The sequence below is a fragment of the Gymnoscopelus microlampas genome, assembly GCF_963454915.1.
Source record: "Gymnoscopelus microlampas genome assembly, chromosome: 17".
Lineage (NCBI taxonomy): Eukaryota > Metazoa > Chordata > Actinopteri > Myctophiformes > Myctophidae > Gymnoscopelus > Gymnoscopelus microlampas.
In genome coordinates this window covers 22,747,406-22,765,827 of record NC_139954.1, presented here as the reverse complement: position 1 = coordinate 22,765,827, position 18,422 = coordinate 22,747,406, and the positions used below count along the sequence as shown (strand labels likewise).

Sequence of the window (18,422 nt, the reverse complement as noted above, 5' to 3'; positions counted from 1 at the left end):
GGACACACACTTCTCATTGAATTGAATAGGACCCTCTATGTATGCAGGCCGTGGTGTTATTTGTCCTTCTCAATGTGCGTGTTAACAAATGGAAGCAGAAGTGTTGAACCCCCGGATGATGGCAGACGTTAATGGTAACAATAAAATTGCCAACGCGGAGCTGGAGGTGATCAAGCTGCAAGAATTGGTCCGAAAACTGGAGAAGCAAAACGAACAATTGCGGACGCGAGCGAACGCTGTAAACAATTGCACGAACGGCCCTCATCATCTACAACAAACATCGTTATGTCTGCACGGGAACACAGCGTGTTCGAACGGGACTCTATCTGGGACGTATGGCGTGTTGAGTCCAACACAATCGCATCCATGTCCATGTGCCCTTGGTGGACCGTACAGTTTAACGGAGGAGCCCTTTGCTTATTTTCAGCCGACCTCGTTATTATCTCCTGATGCTGTCGAGGAGGACAGCAGCAGCGCCGCTGGACCTACGGTTCTGGACGAGGTGGATCTTTTAGACATCAGTGCCCTTCTTCCAGTTGGAGAGCCTGAATGCTGCTGGTAACTGCTGTTATTCTGTTTTGTTGATCAAATTAACCATTGTTACCATCTACATTTGATTCTAGCTGTTTTTGCATTGAGGGAATATCCAATCAACAACACATTTAAACAAAGATTAGTATACATACTAATATAAATATATATAAATATATATATATATATATATATATATATATATATATTATATACACACACACACACACACACACACACACACACACACACACACACACACACACACGCGCGCGCACACGCGCGCGCACACACACACACACACACACACACACACACACACACACACACACACACACACACACACACACACACACACACACACACACACACACACCAAAAAACATGTATTTATTTATTTTATTGATTCTCTCTGGTGATACAGTCTACACCAGCTGTGCAGTATGGGTGTGCACGCACACACTGGCATCCATGCAGGTCCATTGATTAGAGAAGCAAAAAGGCTTAAAATATATTTATCAAAAGAGCTGGGCATAGCGAAAGGCACTGTGTAAACAGCCTTTTTATTCACCAGCAATTATCATCAGCTTCAAGACAGTAACACAGATTAGAGACATCATCCCTCCAGTCCACACACAGTTCAGATACTTGGGCTTGGTGGATTGTGTTTAACTCCAGGCTTATAACTGAAGCACAATATCTGCTGAGTGAGGTAGGTAGCTCTTCTTACTACATGCTGACTGGTGAACCATTTCTGGCTCTGTGTATCTAGTGGTGTGGAAGATGTAGCACACACTTCATGCAGCACAATGCAGCATTTATGGCATCCAACGTTTACACTTGGATGTATTGATATCTTCTCACTCCATTTAACAGAACTAATCGGCTCCAAGTCTTCTGTCTATGACCTAGTTGCCACCAGCGGTTAGTTCATTGCACTCTTTGGCATTCATGCACAGAAGTGACAACCCTTTGGCCTGGTTTGGGATTCAACCTTTTGTAAAAGGATAGTAACACATGTTTTCATGTTTGCTAGTTAATTTAAAATGGATCTCCTTATTTATTCACTTGATATAAATTATTTATTTTATTTTTAATACATAAAATACACATTTGAACAAAAATCTCCATGTTCTCCCAGTGGTCAGTGGAACAAGCATTCCAGCATGTTGTAGCTTATAAATATGGGCCATAATTTCCAGAGGTGGCATAGACTATTTGCACATCTTGTATACGCTGCTCTGTGCCTCTCTCAAGATGCGGGATATGATTTGACAGCATGGCACAGGCCCAGAAATCTATCTGAAAGAGTACAGGCCACACTAGAGATGGATTTATTCACAGCCCTGGAGCCAAGAGCTTGGAAGGCTGAAGATAGGCTAGATGTAGAAACATGGGCCACATTATCAGGGCACCTTATAAAGACAGGAAATCGCTGCTGTCATTTAGGCTCTCAAGTTTCGCACTGTTATCGGTTTGATCACTGCTGTGACCAGCAATAAAGATGTAACTACCTTTTAAAAAGCACGTTTCAAGGCACACAGCCTTTGTAAAGATGTAAAAACCTCTCTCTTTACAGTGCCACGGTTTACCTCTGCTGTAAATTGGTCTTGCCTTCTCTGGGTCATTGAACTGAGATTCATATATTACTGCTGTAAAACTCATTGCCACATCCCCCAAGGACTCCGGCTGTTGTGTTGTTCTAATGGATATGCACAGATTGTTTTATGAACAAAATTATTTTCTGCTCTATTTGATCTCTGTTCAGTTATGTTTTAATAGAAGTTTGGGCTAGTCTGTCTGCCATTATTAAATGTAATGCTAAACACTCACAATTTCAGTTTATTTTTAGGCTTACAGGATCAACAAAAACAACAAAGGAAACGTACAAGAAAAAAAAAGGTTTAGTTCATTCAGGTTCACTAAAAAGGTCAACATTAACACACGTAACATCTAGCTTATAAATGCCAGCAGATGGTTATAAATGAAACATTTGTGTGTGTAACTGTATGGCTTTACATTCAGCCCTTCACATCACAGGTCATGGCTTTGCCCTGAGACAATATACTTAGTGAGTATAATAGTAAGTAAGTAGCCTTGGGGAACCAACTGTTCACAAGCCATGTGGCTCATAGGTCAGGTACTTATCTCCCGTTTCTTTAACGTATGGCAGCTTGATATATAGTAAGTATACCCCCCTGGACATGACGCTAGTATGTCACAGGGACTTACCCCCAATCCAACCTTGATGCTGACTGCCAAGCACAGGCATTGGGTGCCATGTTTATAGTCTTTTATAGTTATGACTCAGCTGGGGACTGACCATTTAACCACAAGGCCACAGAGCTGGTCCCCTTGACAGTAGGCCAGTCAGATATAGTGGAATAAATTGCAAGTGATGCTGTGTTCCAGGCTGTACGTGAGTCCCAAAGCCAGGCTACAAGGGGAGAGTGTCCTCAGCCCTCTCCAGTGGTGCAGGCAGGTACTGGACCACCCAGGGCCGGAGGTGGAACTGGCTAAGAGGACTCTCTGTCTCAGATTGGACCAAGGTATGGTATGACACCCAGACTGACTGCCTTTATCTGTGTCTACATCTAGACTTCTGTCTTGCGGTTACTAACACATGATCATAATCTGTGACACACTTAGCACAACTGGTCTCCACATGGTGCAACAGGATTTCCATGGCACTTGCTGAACCCTGGGAGTTTTTCATTGCACACAGCTGTCTGAAAGCGCTAAGCATTTAAACACTTGCTTTTTAGACAATGTCCCTGGGTGGTGATGTTGGAGAGGCTACCACCTATTTCAGTTCCTTTCACCATGCAGGGTACAATTAAGAGCAATTACTGATGTATTACTCTGGATTGGGGAGGTGAATAAATAAATAAATATACCATATATATATATACGGTATATATATACTGTGTGTGTGTGTGTGTGTGTGTATATATATATATATATATATATATATATATATATATATATATATATATATATATATAAAATTAAACAACTAAATTCTATCCAAACGATATCTTAAAAGTAAATTCCGTGCCTCAAAAAAGAAGTTTGAGAGCGTTTTAAAACCGAAAGTAAAAAGTAAAAACTGCCCACAGAAAAACAATGGCGGCTTGTTCCATTTTTGACGGCTGCACTCGGTTCCATTCGGTTTCACTCGAACAGTTCACACGGACACGGACGCACACATGCGCGCCCATGCATTTACGTCCCGGACAAACATACTGTAGGGAAAATACGGATTTCAGAAAGAGGACTGTGTTTCAATGCAGGAAAACACCCCAGCATCATTATGTAGTGGCTGATAGAGGGGGAAAATGCAAAATATATATATATGAATATTTTTTTAATTTAAGCTTAATGTTGCCTAGAATCCCTTTAAATAAAAAATCATTGAAATAAGTCCTGGATTATAGCTTAGAGAGGATTACAAAGAAAAATATAGCTGCAAGCAGCGATAATATGGGGCCAGGAGAGAGAAATGATAATTCCTTTAACAGGTCAGTTCATGAAAGTCCTTGCGGTCTTGTTTCCAATGAGTGCCTGTGAGCAATTAGGGGTTAAGAGTCTTGGTCAGGGACAAATTTCATTTCATCGACACATTTGCTGACCTGGCCTGGAATCGTACCTGGGGCAACCAGAGTCTCTGGCTCCCTAGGCGGGCTCACTAACCACTCAGCTATGGCCACCCCTCAGAGGGGGGGGGAGAGAGAGAGAGAGAGAGAGAGAGAGAGAGAGAGAGAGAGAGAGAGAGAGAGAGAGAGAGAGAGAGAGAGAGAGAGAGAGAGAGAGAGAGAGAGAGAGAGAGAGAGAGAGAGAGAGAGAGAGAGAGAGAGAGAGAGAGAGAGAGAGAGAGAGAGAGAGAGAGATAGATAGATAGATAGATAGATACGGAATAGATTGAAGAGACATAGAGAGAGACAAATGGAATAGATTGAAGAGACAGAGAGAGAGACATGGAAACGGAATAGATTGAAGAGAAAGACATGGAAATGGAATAGATTGAAGAGAGAGAGAGAGCGCTATGGAAACGGAATAGATTGAGTCATGTTTTTTGCATTTCAACTTAAATGAGTCTGCATCAAGTGAGGCTTGAACCGGCAACCTTACGGTCATGAAGCACTCTTAGGTAGCTGCAACACTACCTATAGTGCTATATCTTTGTCCAGGCTGATATTGTCTGTTGAGGATCACAAACTCTTGCCTTCTGTCATGACCCAAGCCCCTGTTTCACTAACACTAAGATCACTCGTTCACAAACCATTTACCAATGAAGAAATTGTACATCTCCTCAGAACCAAAATTAGTGAAAGTAGCCGATCTACAAGCTCACAAACCATTAAAAGTTGTCAGATTGTACATTGGCTATTTTCACAATGAAGTATGTTATACATTGAAAAAACATACTCTCATTGCTATCTGAAAAGTTGTGAGATTGTAGATCAGCTGTATGTAAAAAACACTCAATTAAGTATTTCATGTTATCTTTAACAATTGCAGATGTATTCATTGATAGTCATGTTGTGTGAAATGCAACTTAGATGAAGTCTGCACCAAGTGAGACTTGAACTGGTGACCTTCAGGTTGTGGGGCACACATTTAAGCGAGAAGCCACCAACAGACAAGAACCTGTGAAAAAGGAGATCACACAGATCATACAGTTTCACGCAAATAGCTGAAAAATCCTGGGTTTAAGTGTTTTTCAAACTGCTCAAGATTGCGGACAATCTAAGGGCGGTGCTTACTGGTCAACGTGATAGATGTGTTCCTCATTAGTCAAGGCACATGTGTAAGCAGGTCTAATGGCTGTCGGCCAAACGAGGCATGACTTTTGCCTGTTTAAAGTTTCAATTTTCAAAAAATTGCTATAGCGCCCCCGTTTGACCAATTGGAGTAAGATTGGTTTCAGTGATATTTGGAATGGCCCTTTACATTTCTGCAAAGTTTCAAAGAATGGTAAGTCTGCATGTATGTGTTAGGGGCAGATGAATAATTGTCATAAAACTGCAATATTCATTGGCTCATTAAAGCTTCATTTTTTCACTTATGGAAGATATTTTGCAAACGTTTTTTGGTATAGGTCCAAAGTTCATGTGTAAAAAGTTTTGTGCAGATTACTCAAAAATCCCAGGAGGAGATAGGTTTTAACTGTTTTTCATATAATTCAAAATGGTGGGAGATCTAAAGGTCAGAGGTCAAAAGTCAGAGTGTGAAAGTTGTTCAGCATGAGGAGACGCATGTGTGCATCGAAGTTTCATGGCTGTAGGTGAAACAGGGCATGAGTTGTACCTGTTCAAAGTTGTCATTTTCAACTGAGTGCTATAGCGCCACCTTTTGACGAAAGATTGTGAGATTTATATTTTGATCGTTTTTCATGACCATCTATCATATGGCCGAGTTTCATAAAAAGCGACTGCACGGTTCAGCCAGAACTGGCAAAAACGGCAGAAGAAGAAGAAGAAGAAGAAGAAGAAGAAGAAGAAGAAGAAGAAATGGAAATATAGCTGCAAGCAGCGATAATATGGGGCCAGGAGAGAGAAAGAGAAATGATAATTCCTTTAACAGGTCAGTTCATGAAAGTCCTTGCGGTCTTGTTTCCAATGAGGGCCTGTGAGCAATTAGGGGTTAAGAGTCTTGCTCAGGGACAAATTTCATCAACCAGGTCAACCAGAGCCTCTGGCTCCCTAGCCACTCAGCTATGGCCGACCCTCAGAGAGAGAGAGAGAGAGAGAGAGAGAGAGAGAGAGAGAGAGAGAGAGAGAGAGAGAGAGAGAGAGAGAGAGAGAGAGAGAGAGAGAGACGGAATAGATTGAAGAGACAGAGACATGGAAACGGAATCGATTGAAGATAGAAACGGAACAGATTGAAGCGACAGAGAGAGACATGGAAACGGAATAGATTGAAGAGAAAGACATGGAAACGGAATAGATTGAAGAGAGAGAGAGAGAGCCATGGAAACGGAATAGATTGAGTCATGTTTTTTGCAATTCAACTTAAATGAGTCTGCATCAAGTGAGGCTTGAACCGGCAACCTTGCGGTCATGAGGCACTCTTAGGTAGCTGCAACACTACCTATATTGCTATAGCTTTGTCCAGGCTGATGTTGTCTGTTGAAGATCATAAACTCTTGCATTCTGTCATGAACCAAGCCAACACTAAGACCACACGTTCACAAACCATTTACAAATAGAGAAATTGTATATATCCTCGCAACCGAAAACAGTGAAAGCAGCCGATCTACAAGCTCAGAAACACGTTGCTATCTGAAAAGTTTTGAGATTGTAGATCGGCTAATTTCAGAATGAATATGTCATACATTGAAAAAACGTACTCTCAAATGAGCATTTCAGGTTATCTTTAACATTTGCACATGTATTCATTGATACAGTCATGTTGTTTGCAATTCAACTTAAATGAAGTCTACATCAAGTGAGGCTTGAACTGGCGACCTTGAGATTGTGAGGCACTTATTTAAGGGAGACACCATTGGACCAACAGACAGGGAACTGTGAAAAAGGAGATCACACAGATGATACAGTTTCACGCAAATAGCTGAAAAATCCTGGCTTTAAGTGTTTTTCAAACTGTTCAAAATTGTACATCTCCTCAGAACCAAAACTAGTAAAAGTAGCCGATCTACAAGCTCACAAACCATTAAAAGTTGTCAGATTGTACATCGGCTATTTTCACAATGAAGTATGTTATACATTGAAAAAACATACTCTCATTGCTATCTGAAAAGTTGTGAGATTGTAGATCAGCTGTATGTAAAAAACACTCAATTAAGTATTTCATGTTATCTTTAACAATTGCAGATGTATTCATTGATAGTCATGTTGTGTGAAATGCAACTTAGATGAAGTCTGCACCAAGTGAGGCTTGAACTGGTGACCTTCAGGTTGTGGGGCACACATTTAAGCGAGAAGCCACCAACAGACAAGAACCTGTGAAAGGAGATCACACAGATGATACAGTTTCACGCAAATAGCTGAAAAATCCTGGGTTTAAGTGTTTTTCAAACTGCTCAAGATTGCGGACAATCTAAGGGCGGTGCTTACTGGTCAACGTGATAGATGTGTTCCTCATTAGTCAAGGCACATGTGTAAGCAGGTCTAATGGCTGTCGGCCAAACGAGGCATGACTTTTGCCTGTTTAAAGTTTCAATTTTCAAAAAATTGCTATAGCGCCCCCGTTTGACCAATTGGAGTAAGATTGGTTTCAGTGATATTTGGAATGGCCCTTTACATTTCTGCAAAGTTTCAAAGAATGGTAAGTCTGCATGTATGAGTTAGGGGCAGATGAATAATTGTCATAAAACTGCAATATTCATTGGCTCATTAAAGCTTCATTTTTTCACTTATGGAAGATATTTTGCAAACGTTTTTTGGTATAGGTCCAAAGTTCATGTGTAAAAAGTTTCGTGCAGATTACTCAAAAATCCCAGCAGGAGATAGGTTTTAACTGTTTTTCATATAATTCAAAATGGAGGGAGATCTAAAGGTCAGAGGTCAAAAGTCAGAGGGTGAAAGTTGTTCAGCATGAGGAGACGCATGTGTGCGTCGAAGTTTCATGGCTGTAGGTCAAATAGGGCATGAGTTGTACCTGTTCAAAGTTGGCATTTTTCAATTGAGTGCTATAGCGCCACCTTTTGACGAAAGATTGTGAGAATTATTTCTTGATCGTTTTTCATGACCATCTATCATATGGCCGAGTTTCATAAAAAGCGACTGCACGGTTCAGCCAGAACTGCCAAAAGTGGCAGAAGAAGAAACGGAATAATGCGAATAACAATATGGGTCCATGCTGGAAGCCTGGCCCCATAATCATCACATTCCTTCAGTCAAATGGTCACTTTCTCTTCCTTGTGAAGCGACTTCAAATACTAAGATGTCCAGTCGTAACCTTTTAACGGCATGTTATGTCATGCACAAAATGATCTCCATTCTGAAATTGTAAACTTAAATGTAGCGAAACACCAACTGCTGCTTCATCATCTGAGATTCCAAACTTACGTTTTGCAGCCTTGCAACTGAACATGGTTTCCATCTAGATCTTTCTTCCATTAACCAGCCTTTGAACCAGATTCATTCAGCTCGTAGAACAGTTTCCCCACAGTGTATGCATGTGTATGTGTCTTTGTGTTCATAATATCCATGTTATAATTCTGTATAGGGATTTCAGAGATCAGCTATTCTTGTATCAGTTATTCAGTGTGGGCCCCTCCCTTTCCTGTGTGTGTGCGTGCATCTGTCTGTCTGTCTGTCTGTCTGTCTGTCTGTCTGTCTGTCTGTAAGTGTGCGTGCGTGCGTGTGTGCTTGCGTGTGTGTGTGTGTGATTCAGGGTCCTCTCTCTTCTTTTACTAAAGCTGGATTCATTGAAGGTTGGCTCTCCTCCCCTGAGTCATGAATACATCCTTGTTCCTGAGTCCCAGTAACTGTTGTTTTTGTAACTAGCCGTGAATGCTAGTTTTATCCAGTAGTGGACTGGCTAATTGTGTTAAGAATGCCAAATGCTCTGCGCTCTCTCTCTCTATGTCTCTCTTTCTCTGTCACTCTCTTGCATGCCTCTCTGCCTAACAATCCAGAAGGGTAAACTCAATGTTTTAGTATATAGTGTAGGGTATAGATATATACATATATTGAGCACACATTCTAGAATATAATTCTAGGTCGCCTTCACTCAGTCACTTCAATTTGGTATAATAGCATAGAATAACTGATAACTGTATAAATGTGACCTACTGTTCACATCCCAGAGCACACTACGATTTACCTCAAATTTGGTTGGAAAGGAACATTATCTAATTACATGCTCGTCATTGCTCAATACCTGCTGATTCTGAGATCCCCTCCAAAACAAGCTGTAACGTAACCCAGTAAGCTGTTACAGTAAAGGCGTGCACCAGTCACCTGCCAAAAATAGCCAATCTAAAATCTCACAATGCGTTGCATCGTAACACCTATGTTTATGCATACAGTATGTGTGTGTGTAAATATAAGAGAGAGGAAATAGATTTGTGAATGGAAGGTGAGAGACATTCACTTCGAGAAAGAGAGAGAGAGAAAGAGACTAGGTGAATGTCTCATAACCAACATGTGCTTCCTCACCTTTGTCCTTCCTAGCCAAGCGGTGGCGAGGTGTCCCCTCTGTACGCCCTTACAGCTGTATAGAGGGTCTCTCCACCCTCAGCTGTCCCGTCCTGCCTTATACTAAACCTGCTGCACTAACCGATTCCCCAGGTAACAAATGCACGCACACAGATGAAATCATATCTAACCACCACTAACCCACTTGCTTGGATTCCTCTGCTGATCATTTGAAAAGTGTTGCATATAATAGCCAAGAAGCCACATACTCGTCGTTATTGACAGTGGTGGAAAAAGTACTCAAATGATTTACTTAAGTAAAAGTACCAATTCTGCAATATAAAGATGACAAGTTACAAGTAAAAGTCCAAAATAAAAAATGTACTTGAGTAAAAGTACAGAAGTATTGGCATCAAAATGTACTTAAAGTACCAAAAGTAAAAGTACTAAAATATTTGAAAATAGCAGATCTACAAGCTCACAACACGTCGCAGTAGATCGGCTATTTTCAAATAGCTTAGGCATAAAATAGGGCTGAAGTGGTTAATGTATGTAAAAGTAAAAGTACAATATTTGCCTCTGAGATGTAGTGGAGTAGAAGTAAAAGTATTGGAAATTGGAAATACTCAAGTAAAGTACAAATACCTCAAAATTGTACTTAAGTACAGTACTTAAGTAAATGTACTTAGTTACTTTCCACCACTGACCTTGAGTCTAGTATTATTTGCAGATATCTGAGGATTCTTGTCTTTGTAATGTAGTGAAGCAATAAGACACTACTAATGTGTGATCATTACATGGGCAAAATGTGCTGCTGCTGTATTTTTTACACCGGTCTGTTCTTTGGAAAATGCAAGGTTTGCATACCAGACATGATGATGCATTGCAGAAGAAAGGAAGGCATTTGAACTCTAGAATTACAGTATCGGAGATACTAATAATAACATTCCATTTGGTAATGCATTTAATAAGATTGCTTGTTTAATTGTTGATTAAAGATTAATTTTGATTTCCCAGAAGTATTTAGACATTCGTATTTGACTGTTTGATTGAGTCCAGTCTCATTATTTGCAGGTGTGAAATGACAGATGTAGACAGTGTAGCTTAGAGCTAAGCTAAATCCTCAGTTTAACTCGCATAGAGATGTAATAATTATGCATAAATCTTTGGCTGAGGCAAAAAATATGTTGCATGTTGTAGTTCACAGTGCACATTTTGATTACATAATAGAAAGACTTTGAAGAACTTTTTAACCTTTTAACTAGTTATTCTCTAATAAAGGTTTTTTTGTTTGGTTTGTTTTGTAAATCGATTTAGAGTACCAAGAAAAGTGCTATATACATTAGATGTATTATTATTATTATGAGATTTACACATAATGACAGTAAGCCCAGGATCAATTCTGACTTGTGTACGAGGCCTAATTTATGCTTCATTGCATGGCGTGTTGCTCGCAGAGAATTAGTTCATTTGAAACACAACGCAATAAATCATGTCACATCACTCGAAAATCTGTTATTTTCGACAATCGAAGTATAGATTAGGCTTTACTCAACCACTTAAACCATATACGTACTTTGTTGTACATCAAATAGAAAAAATAGCAGATCTACAAGCTCACAACACATCTCAATGCGATGCATTGTGAGCTTGTAGATCTGCTATTTTGGTAAATGTTCACTGAATGTTCATACATTTTTGAAAAATGTTCACCTATTATTACATGCCAAGAATATGGATGCTAGGGTTCATGTGGTTAAAATGCTTCTCCCTTCCGCTGTCTCTCTCTCTCTCTCCTCCTAGCTCCATTCCCTTCATCCAGTCAACCTTTACACCAGCAGACTCTCCCAGGGAGGGTCAGCTGCAGCCTAACTGACAGAGCTCCCACCTTCCTCTCTAGTGCCACACTCCACAGTAAGACTTCATGCTGATAATCTGTCTTCATGCTCTACTTTTCGTCACTGCAGTTTCATCCAGTGTGTGTTATAAGGCTAACAGAGATCTATTTTTATATGACTATGTAGTGCACATGTCGTCAGGTTCACATCCACTGTGAGAGTTCCTGGGTATGTGTAGCCTCGTGTAGCTGGACGATCGGAGACGTTTCTACTTAAACGTCTAGTGACAAGATATCTAAATTCAATGCTAGACCTTCACCCACTGCTTTGAAAACCAATCATGATACCGTCCCAATATGAAGGACCATCCTAAAGTTTTTGCTTTGTGATGCTGGTTTAATTGTTTCCACCCAGTTCAAGGCCCTACATTAAATTTGCATGTCACCAGATGTTTTGTTAGGCGGAGACCTCCGAACGTCTGGCTTATGAGAGTGTGTGTACGTTTTTTGTGCTTATATCCCATCCACATGTTCAGCTGAAGTGCAATTCCTCCTGTTTTTTGCCTTCTTGGCTAAATATACAGTAGCATGTTGTAGCGGTCATGAAGATACGCCTCTGCCTTGTTTATAGATGCTGGTCGCAGACATGCAGCAATCAGCCCCCAGTCCTCCTTGGACAGTGAGTTGGGTGTGTCAGAGCTGGAAGATGACACCATCTCTATGGGCTACAAACTGCAGGACATGACAGATGTCCAGGTCATGGCGCGTCTTCAGGAGGAAAGTGAGTCATGTCACATGTGTCCCACTGTCTATTGTAATGAAATGTACCATGTAAGGTGTTTAGTATTTTTCAACTAGACAAAGTTATTAACTTAGAGCTAGACTAATAATAATGAATGAGCTGCTGCCAACGCCTTTATTAAAATAATAGGCTACAACGTTCTGAAGATCTGGAGACAGTGTGGCACCCTGTACATGTAGTGGGAGCAAGCTGATTACAATGCTGGCAAGGAGCTAGTTGTACGCATCAAATGAAAGTTCACTGTTTGACCTTTGAACAGTTTGGCTCGAGTTGGCTCACTTGGCTGTGATATCTTTTGATGAGCAGATGTGTAGTTTCACTATAAAGACTAGAACAAAAAAAATTGCAAAATCTGTCTTGAGAGATTAGCGTGTGTGAGGTTCAGGGTCAACTCGCCACCAGTCCAACATGTTGATTCCTCTTTCTTTAGGTCTCCGACAAGACTATGCCTCTACCTCAACTACAGTCAGCCGCAGAAGCTCTAGCTTCTCCATACACTCCCTCAGGCGCAGTGAGATGGACCTTGAGGAGGAGGACGAGGATGATGAAGGGTATGATCAGCTCCCTCCCCCCCAGCCTCGGCTGTTCCGCACCGGGTCTATGCAGCGGGGCAGCCTGCCCCACTCCCACACTTTCAGCAGTATCAGAGACTGCAGACGTAGTCCCTCTACCCCCCAGTACCCCCTCAGTGGACTTTCCCAATACTCTGGCCCATCAAGTCTGACCACAGACATGCATGCAGGCTACAGGAACAGCACAGGTGAGCATGGAAGTTCCAACATCAAATAATACATTCATTTATGTATTATTGTGGTTGTATTAACCCTCATTTTTTATTTTTGGGTAGTTGTGACCACAAATGTTTCAGATTGTTGCGACCCAATTATTTTATGAGGAATTCACTATTCATACTGCACAGCATAAAACGTCTCAGTAGTTACACTCATTTGAGATGCCTCTGTTCTGACCAGATGGGTTCAGTTTGTGCCAAGACGGATTAAAGTAGGACCCTTGATGATAGGATGAGAATTGTATCCTTGGGTGGGGTTAGTAATTATGATTTAAACTTACCCTCCACTGGTTTAATTGAAAGTTAGGGCACGTTTATGGTTATTACCTTTGAGTGTGTTCCTGTGTACCATTAACCAGATCACACGTTAACCAGACTTGTTATTTTATGCCAAGTGAGGAGGATGGCAAGTTTCCTTTTTTTTTTACAGGGCATCATAAATTAAGCTAACAAGCTGATTATCTGTTTTTATGATGTAATGAAAGCATGACATGAGCATTAAAAAAAATGAAAAAGAAAGAGAAACGCTTGATGAAAACCAGCAATTACTTTAGTTCATAAAGTGCAATCTCCTGTTATACTGGTAATAATAGAGTGTATTATATTTATTAAATATTACTATACTGGTATTCATGTAATTACGTTTATGGAATGAACACTCTGCTTGTAAGCACAAAAGCACATTCCTTATGAAAGCTTCCAAGAAGCTGTTGGCAATAACATATTTTATACTCAAGGACAACATGCAAAAGAAAAATTATGCTTTAATCTTTCTCATAAACTTTCTGTACACTTTGTCTCATAATGTCTGAAGCTGAAAATGTCTGAATTATGTAGTGTATAAATGGTCTAAAAATGCTTGATCTGCTTTGTTGGTATGGTTGCATAGACAAGCTTCGCAGAAGCATGCCCAACCTGATCCGAGCTCCCAGCATGCCTAGTGTTCCTAGTATTCCAAGCCTGGCTTCCCCTGTCAACCCCTCGAATGGTCCCTCTTCCTTGCCAATGATGTCCTCCCTCCGGAACAGCCAGAGTTTTGACTCATCCAATGGGCTTGCACGACTCCAGTCGTCTAGTAAGACATGCCTCCTCAGTATGCAGAAATAAATCCTTCAAAAATCACTTTTTGTCCAGCAATGTATAGGCTATTCTACCCCGTTTTTTTAAGCAAAGCACATTTCAACAAGATTTGAGTTACTTGCAAAGAAGTCACTGAAGTAAGCACCTTAATCTTGCTTTTGCTTTGTCCTGTGTTCCAGTTCCTTCCCCAGGCCAACTCCTTCAACGGGTCCAGAGTGTGGGAAACTTCCCTACCACGCCCCGGCACCCTCTGAAAGCCACCGCCTACGTCAGCCCGACAGTCCAGCAGGGTCCCCCCTCCACTCTTTCCTCCTCTGTCAGTCTACACTCCATCCCCTGCAGCGGCACTCTGCCCCAACCCATTAAACCCAGCAGTACCTCAGTACCACAGCCTCTAAAAAACGCCTCCACCCAATCCGCTGCTCCTCGCAGTTCCCTACCTCGCCCAGCTTCTTTTGTAGGAACCAATGGGACTCCGCGTCCCAGTAAAATCGCCCAGCCCACACGCAGGTAAGCCATTAGACAATTCAAGGTTTCTTCATTGTTACATTTTGTGTATGGGTACATAAGAGCACAGTTATTTTGTTGGGCATGTGTTTCATGTATTTGTGGCCATGGTGAAAATGAAATAAAATAAAAAGGTGGGAAACCTTTAATGCACAAAACAAGAATATTTACGTTCTCTATGGATGTACTTGTGAAACAATCAAGAATTAAAATATATATATGTGTATATTTTGGGGGAAATGTAACGCAAGAAAGAACTAACGCTTCTGGTGTGTAGGGACCTTAAGAAATCTAAAAGCCCCACTAGAAGCCCTTAGAGTCTGTGTTGCTCCCTACTCCCAGCTGGGGGTGGTGTTCATTGAGCTATATACAATAGCTTGAGGAACCTGATATAACATGGCGCCACTTCTCCATTGAACTCAAGGAACACGTTTTATTCTGTTTTGAATGGTGTTCTCAGGCTTGATATAAGAACACTCTGCCCATTAGATTTAGGAGAAGAAAATAGGCTTGGTGAGCAACTAGGTGGCAAAAATAGTCATTGTCCAATGCAAAATTGTGTTGCTCACAAGGATATTTGTTATGTTTAGAGCTTACTTATACTGATTCCATTTGTAAGGCTTGAGAAACAATGTAACTAACTAACTACCAAACCTGACTCTTCACAGTTTACTGCCTCCCCCAAAGAGCCTGGCTGCCCTGAGTGCCCTGAGGGATGGCAGCTGGAAAGATGGCTGCTACTGACCCAAGTATGAGGTGAAGACCAAGAGGTGTACAGGGTAAAGCTGCATGGGGCACCGACTGAAGCTAAAGTTTCCTGTCTGGAGGGCTCGTTCACAAGGCTGTGACCCAACCGAGGGTGACTGTTAACGTTTGGGAATCACTGTTTATCGCAGAGGACTAAATATAGACTTACAGCAGTATGGGTCCAGCAGGCTGGATCTGTAGCTTACTACCTTCAGAAACACAAAACCGATGCATTTCAAAATTGAAAATTACCGTACAACCTGGCAATATGCTGATAATCAATTATTTGATATGTACTGGATTCTGATATGTGCTTTTTGATTTGGCATTGTGGTTAGTTTATTATTTCATTCTGTAGAATGGAAAACCAGCTCCTGCTGAAAGATTAGAAGAATGATAGGCTATGCGTTTATACAAGTCCAAGCTTATCATGATTTTCTATTATATAATGTCACCTTTATTCTGTTATGTCAGTTAAGATTGTTGTGTCAAATAAGAAGCTGAGATTGAAGTTGGAAGTTTTGTTACATTTTGTGCCTGTTATAAAAGTGGTGGAATTCATGTCAGTTATATTTATTGTTTTGGAACTTCAGCACTTTTTTATCAGCATTATATTTAACACGTCAAAATGAAAGGTCTGCTTTGTTTGTTTATTAAGTAAAATAATGACATTTAGTAACGTAAAACGTAACTATACACATGTTTTGGCTAGTTTGTTTTCATTACTGTTTACAAGACAGCCAATCTTTTATTAATGTTCTTTAATGAACATTAGTGCTGCAATGATATTGCACATACAACTCTGATGCTTTTTATGGATGACAATAAATTAAAGAGGAAGTGCATTTTTGAAGTGAATAAAAGGTTTTCCAAATATTCTCCATCTTAACATCTTTCTGTGGCGTAAAATACATGCACTGATGTACGTTAACCAATTTTACATTATTTTCACAAAGCAGTAAATGCCATGCCAAGTTAATCCGTGAACATTTGTGTACCCTGTCAAATTTAGATAGCATTTATTACTCATAACATTCTAAAAAGCATTACAACAACAATTTATATTTCTATGTAGTAACAACAGTAAGTAATTTAATGTAATATTCAAATAGTTCTTCAGTAATTGAGTTACTTGGGGTCTACTGGAAATCGTTAACTCTGAAAAGCTCCCCTGGGGGGTAAATTGAATAATCTTTAACAGCATGGTATGTTGATATTGACTCACCCAGGCAACATTAAGGTCACAACTCATTTAGTAAAGAAAGTGAACACCTGAGTAAAAAGGCAAGTAACATTTCTTCCTATCATTTAGTATTATATGCACATGAAAACGACAGATATTAGTTCAGGAAAATCTTGATAAATTTGATTTCAAATCAAAGTTCCATTGAGTTCCATAGAATTGTGACCAGAGGGAGCATTTGGTTTGTGGAGCTTGCGAAGATCATGCCCAATAAATCACAAGAGGTAAGTCTGAAGACTTTTTCCACAAATGCATTTGTGTGTACTTCCAAGACAAAGAATGATTTTTCATATCAAAGCATTTACAGTATGTTTTGTCACGAATATTTGTATTATTCCAGTATATTGTGATTTTCTAGGATGCTGTAATCAACCTGAAGACAGTGCAGGACATTTCCAGGCAGCTTAGTTTTGAGTGGACAGTTCTGGCGTATGAACTTGGCTTCACTAGAACTGAGATCGGGCAGTTCCAAACCAAATCCACTGAAAAGAGAGTCCAGGCCCGGAACATGTTGGAGAGCTGGTATATTTTGTGTGTGTGTGTGTGTGTGTGTGTGTGTGTGTTACGTCCCTATAGTCTAGAGGAAAAAGGGATGCAACATAAATTGGGAGTGAAACCCATTTTTATTAATAGCTTAAGATATTTACAGAAAATAAAATACTTAACGACACTTTAGCCAAAAGCATAGGACACACGGAGCAAATCAGGGAAATAAACATAACAGCCCTAAACCTAATCTTAAGTGTTAAACACTAACCTGACAAACACAAAATAAAGTACAATAAAGTCCTAGATTCTCTACTCTACTATAATCTAACAAAACATGACTTTATACAAAAAGCTGGCTTCCGTGGCCCATTGCTTTCACATAATACATATTTACTAAAGAACTCAAAATGCAGTAACTTAAACACAAAGAGAGTGTGTGTGGGTGGACAGCACTACTGCAAGTGCTGCCAGAGACCACAGGTGTTCACAGATCTTAAATAGTCTTCTCCAGTCTTCTCCACCCAATCACCAGAAGCAAGGGTGATTGGCAGCCAGCAATCAGGAAATGCTCAGCACCTGGAAGTGAACACTCAACTCACACAATCCCCACACATACTCTGACATAAACCCCACACACACTGACACACAACTCTACTGCATACTCACACTCGTAACAGTGTGTTTATATAAATATGTGTCTGTATGCATGTACATATGCCTTATGTTCCTTATGCAATTCATGTGTGGCTGTAGCAAGTTATAGATTCTCTCGGGTTAGTCATAAATTAGTAGACTAATGTTTGTAATATCCTTGCCGTGCTCTAATCTATGTACTAATCTTTGTCTACAGGTACGAGAGGTCTTGGGAAAAGTCAAACAAGACCAAGCTCCTGCAAGATGGCCTGGAGCGTGCAGGCAGGCGTGACCTGGCTGAGAAGCTCCGCTGTCTCCACTGGGGCCACCAGAAGCTGAGCCACAGAGTTGAGCTGCCTTCTGCCTTTCCCTTCCTTATTACAGTCCAGAAGACCATCCATAACCAAGAGGGCCTACGCAGAATAAATGACCTCAACCACAGATGCACCGGAGGAACATAAACTGATTTACACACAAGGATAACATCCTCTTACATGTAGAAATCTTTGCATTCTTGCTTCTACCAATATAGAACACAAAAGACAGTTACTCAAATCTAAATAAATGATAGCAATAAATGTATCTGCTGATATGACTGCTCAAAAAAGAACCACCTATTATTTCTCATAAACCTGTTTATAAATAATGGATAAGGA

General features: G+C 40.4%; 2 protein-coding genes across 3 annotated transcripts; both read left to right on the top strand.

The window, feature by feature from the left end:
- Positions 1-88: 88 nt before the first annotated feature.
- On the top strand, positions 89-16,029 carry slain1a (SLAIN motif family, member 1a; the record flags this gene model as incomplete). Of its 2 annotated transcripts, XM_084083635.1 has the most annotated exons (9): positions 89-558; positions 2,944-3,080; positions 9,675-9,791; positions 11,442-11,552; positions 12,107-12,256; positions 12,708-13,037; positions 13,957-14,142; positions 14,327-14,657; positions 15,323-16,029. In XM_084083635.1, 9 exons carry the CDS (start codon positions 89-91, stop codon positions 15,396-15,398), a joined length of 1,908 nt encoding a protein of 635 aa, XP_083939761.1. In that variant the 3' UTR covers positions 15,399-16,029. The 2 variants fall into 2 exon arrangements, with proteins under 2 accessions (XP_083939761.1, XP_083939760.1); XM_084083634.1 differs by lacking the exons at positions 9,675-9,791; positions 11,442-11,552.
- Positions 16,030-16,847: 818 nt separating this feature from the next.
- On the top strand, positions 16,848-18,227 carry LOC311064363 (uncharacterized protein; the record flags this gene model as incomplete). Its single annotated transcript, XM_084084194.1, has 3 exons — positions 16,848-16,868; positions 17,003-17,166; positions 17,984-18,227. 3 exons carry the CDS (start codon positions 16,848-16,850, stop codon positions 18,225-18,227), a joined length of 429 nt encoding a protein of 142 aa, XP_083940320.1.
- Positions 18,228-18,422: the final 195 nt, after the last annotated feature.